Raw genomic sequence first — 4,485 nt, forward strand, 5'->3', positions numbered from 1 at the left:
ACAGCCCCACCTCCACCACCCCCAGATGCTGCCGGACTCCCCAAGAACAAGAGGGCCGCTGCCCACTTCTGACGGCCTCCTCCCACAGGCGAGACTGCAATCCCCGGAGCTGAAGGAGCACCTCCGATGCCTGCTGCAGCTGCCGGACCTCCCTCGGCGTAGGTGGCCGCAGCCCATCCCTGACGACCACCCCTGCCGGACAGGACCACAGCCTAGCTAGGGCGCCGCCATCTACGTAGCCAACCCTCGGCCCGGGCCTAGCCAGGTCTGCCTCCAGGACTCCAACCACGATGAAGGGCCAGTGCCATGCTGCGTGCCTCCTGGCCCTATTTGGGCCTAGTCCAGAGGGCCCCACCTCACCCACAGCCCCCGCAGAAAGAGGGCTGCCTACTCCGCCACCCACCAGCTCCTGTAGGGCCCATGGCGACCTCACAGATGACCTACACCCAGACTACACTCCTGACAGACTGTTCCCGACGCCCGGCCGCCACCTACGGTTACTGGTGTAAGGGCCTCCTGCCAGGTGTGCCCTAGTGCCCCTCTCTGCCAGCCCCATGAGTTGAAAGACCCTGAGGTTGTTGTTTGTCCCCTAGTGACCAAAAGACATGAACCCCAGTGAACCAGCCCCCACTGTGTCTCCAGTGTCGCCCCCCCCCGTTTTCCCTCCCCCCGTGTGGAATTAGTGAACTTGCTGTCACAGGGAAACTCACACAAAGTGCGAGTTGTGAGGACCCGGGCTGTCCTCAAGTGTGAACTACCTCCCTCTGTGCTATATGCAGCAGACTCTCTCAATCAGTACCAGTGCCATGCCCCCCCCTCATGTCCCCGTAGTTGCCGTATGTTTTCCTTCCCCGATTCTCCCCCCCCCCCTCCCGACCAGTCTAAGTCCATGTATGCCGGGTATATATGCGTAAGGTATGCTCCCTGTGATTGCCCCATGCAGGGGTACTATACCACAATATGATATATTCTTCCAGTTCTCTGTCACGTGCACGTAACATAAGGGTAGCTAGGATATCGTCCATGTCACGTGGATGTGCATAACTAGCATAGGGTGCCGTTCATGTCATGCGAACGTGTATGAGAATTGGAATATACTGCCGTCCATGTCACGTGCTGTATATACTGAAATAGTCTGGATTGTAAATGACCTATATACGGGAACAGAGCACACCTGGTATATTGTATGAGATGTATGTGTATCACTGTGTGCAAATTGCCCTGTACAAGAAGAGGTATATTACTGTGAATTGATCAAATTCTCTGAACTAGGTGGAGATTTTTAGTGTAGGACATAGTCTTCTGAGTCATATTACTACTTTGTATCACTTAGGTTTTGATCACGGATTGTGGTGTGTAATTGGTTAGTGTCAATGTATACGTGTGCCTTTGACCAGTCGTGTTTGGACTTCCCTTCCTTGTCTGTGACTGACCCGGTCGGGAACGAAGAATCCAAGGCAGCACCATACCTGAACCTGAGAAGTCAGGGCACAGAATACGCAGCGTAACAATGCATATATATTTTTTCTAATTAGTACAACTAGTACATTAAGGACTGTTACTTTCTAGGATACATATCGCAGCTTGATTCTTTAGCTCAAGTTTGGGTTCTGCGCCAAGCATCAAGAATGAAGCCTATGCAAGTAAAATATGGCAAAAAATTTTCAAAACTAAATGGTATTTCCTTCTAACCATTATATTCAATGTTTATGTTCTAGCAAGATTGGAGGAGGTGACCGTCATGTCTGTGCCTTGCCAAGTACAACTGCAAATTGGATTCCTGTTCTAAATGGGACACAATAAAAGATATAAAAATAAAAATAAATAAATAAATAAATAAACAGCAACATAAATTCTTTTCCATGAGTTACTGGACCTAAGAGGATAACGAAAATGTATGTCATTAAGCCGTTACAATTTTTGTCAGTTTTCCTGCCGTTACACACGCCTCCACCAACCTTCAGAAGTCACTCTGACAAATATTTTATTCTTAAAAGATGAGTCACCTGTGTTTGTAATAAAATGGAGGGATGCACTGACATACTGACTGATTGAGTGATTGACAGGTAGACAGACCATTGTTGTCAGCACACTTACACTTTATCCATGGCAGGAGCGAGAGGGCTATTCTTCTGGGCCAACATACTAAATGGCAGTGGTAAGTAGCTGCTCCTGCTCATGTAGAAATCGCACTGACCTGTCGACAAATAGCACCATGGCCGGTATTCTCATCTATTAAGGAAGCACCGTATTACCTTTTCCTTTGCGATTTATTTTTGGATATGGCTGACTGATAGCTTTTGGCATGTTATCTATGCAGACCATGGCAATATTAGAAAGATTTATGTTACACGCACCGGGACAATAATGTGTAATATGCAAAATAAGTCGCTTAAGAAAAGTTGCTAGGGAGCTTCCATAACTGACGAGAATACGAACCCATGAGTATTCTGGTATGTGATACTCAGACATACTTACGATCGATTCCCCGTCGTAACTTAGATATGGATTTGTAGTAAGAACTACTGTAGACAAGATGTTGCACTCCTTTCCCCGATCTTCCTGCAGAAAACAGTTATAATCTGCAGTAATTTTCGTGTCGCAGCTAGGATTTATGAAGTTAGAACACGACACAGAGGAATGTTCCACGGCCTCCCTGCCCTTCCTGCAGATCAGAACCTGAGTAAGGACACGGCATTGATCGAAAGTGCGTTTGTGTATCCGGGCCTTTTTCATGAGAATCGATTTCAGCCTCCAGTAATCAACCGATATAGGCAATTATAACCATGGCAGCTCTGCAGTGGCTGAACATTAAATAACAGTTTTCAGTGGCATATTCTGCAATGCTCTCAGAGTCCTTATTAACACATTTTCGTTTGTACTACTTGATGTTTTCTTCCACACGAAAAGATGTTACAACAAGTCTCGTATCCACTTTAAAAAAAGAAGCTAAGAACACTTCATGTACCAGTGTCTTTCTCCTCTCTGAAGGTACACCTCCGGACAGAAATTTGTGATACATGGTAATCTTCCACTAGAGGTCAGGTTAATCGCACACGTCTACCCCCTTAACTCCCCCTCCTTACCCCCACCAAAACACTGATTTGTTAGGCGGATGGATCGGAGATATGAAGCTTCGCTCACTCTCACATCTTGCCGCATGTAATGTTACTTTCGTTTATCTTACTATTAGGTGTATTATCAAGAGCATAGATCCATTTTCAGTTCCATGAGAAGTGAGTATATAGAAGTTTTAACAGATTTCAATACAATGACCTTAATGTATAGAGTCTGGTTTCCAAATACAGTAGTTATCCAACGTATTCTAAGCGATAGACTAAAATCCAGGTAACAGAGAAAAGTTATATAGCCTGATAAGTCCCTCTCTTGCCTTGTCGTGTGGACAGTCACATAGACACTCACCTACTTATCCACCTACCCACGCAACCCATCCAACACAACCTCACCCCTGACACCCACCCAGCCCATCGATCCCTGCTATCCACCCTGCTAACCCACGAATGCCACACACGAAGTTCACCCAACTATGCCACTCAGCTCATTTACTCATTCACTTCTCCACTCTGAACCCATCCAGCTACCCAATCCAACCACCCACTTAGATCATCCCGACCACTCAATCGTCTCAGCCACGCTAGCGACCAACAGTGCCCACTCACCCTGGCGACTCACTCTCCAAGCACATCCCGACAACCAATCTTGCCCACCGCCCCCTACCACCCACCCTCACCACTCACAAATTCCATCCACCCTTCCTACTCAAGAATTCTACCCACCCTGGTCACCCAACAATGCCATCCATCTCATCCATCCACACAACCCTCCCATCTCTCCCTGAACACTCCCCACCCACCTCACCCTGCCCATCCACCCATCATATCCACCCACTCCTCCCACCGACCCACCCGCCAATCCACCCTTCTTGCCCAACCCCATTCACTCCTCCAACCCATTCACCCATTTGAACCCGAATTATCCATCAGACTCCTCTTATCCAAACCAAAGTTACCAACCCCTCCCCGACCACACACACATCCAGCCACCTACCCACCCAGCCCACCAAACGCATCCACTCACTAACCCAATTACCACTATAACCCACCCAAAACCACTCAACACACCACACCAAACAACTGCTCCCCCCCCCCTCCACCATTACCACTGTCCACCCACCCTGGCCATACACCGACCTACCACACTCACCAACTCAACCTCATCAACTCCACCCACCCAACCAACTGACTCTCTCTCTCTCTCTCTCTCACAGACACACGCACACACACTGAGAGAGAGAGAGAGAGAGAGAGAGAGAGAGAGAGAGAGAGAGAGAGAGAGAAACAAAACATGAATAACAGACAGACAGACATACAGACAGACAGAAACACACACACACACACACACACACACACACATGGATATGGAGACAGGACAACACGAGCATTGCTCAATTCCTTTATACTACAA

The 4,485-nt window shown here is 47.9% G+C and overlaps 1 protein-coding gene across 1 annotated transcript in view; it reads right to left on the reverse strand.

The window, feature by feature from the left end:
- Window positions 1-1,315: 1,315 nt before the first annotated feature.
- Window positions 1,316-4,485, reverse strand: part of LOC145403274 (uncharacterized) — a 10,605-nt gene continuing 7,435 nt past the window's right edge. The window contains exons 3-4 of the mRNA XM_080275088.1: window positions 2,098-2,197; window positions 1,316-1,475 (exon numbers count right to left, since the gene is read on the reverse strand). Of these exons, the coding sequence (XP_080131214.1) occupies window positions 1,316-1,475; window positions 2,098-2,197 (260 nt within the window). The remainder of the gene's footprint in view (window positions 1,476-2,097; window positions 2,198-4,485) is intronic.

Source organism: Coenobita brevimanus, chromosome 60, assembly GCF_032717465.1.
Source record: "Coenobita brevimanus isolate Jiangsu-jjx chromosome 60, ASM3271746v2, whole genome shotgun sequence".
NCBI classification, from domain to species: domain Eukaryota; kingdom Metazoa; phylum Arthropoda; class Malacostraca; order Decapoda; family Coenobitidae; genus Coenobita; species Coenobita brevimanus.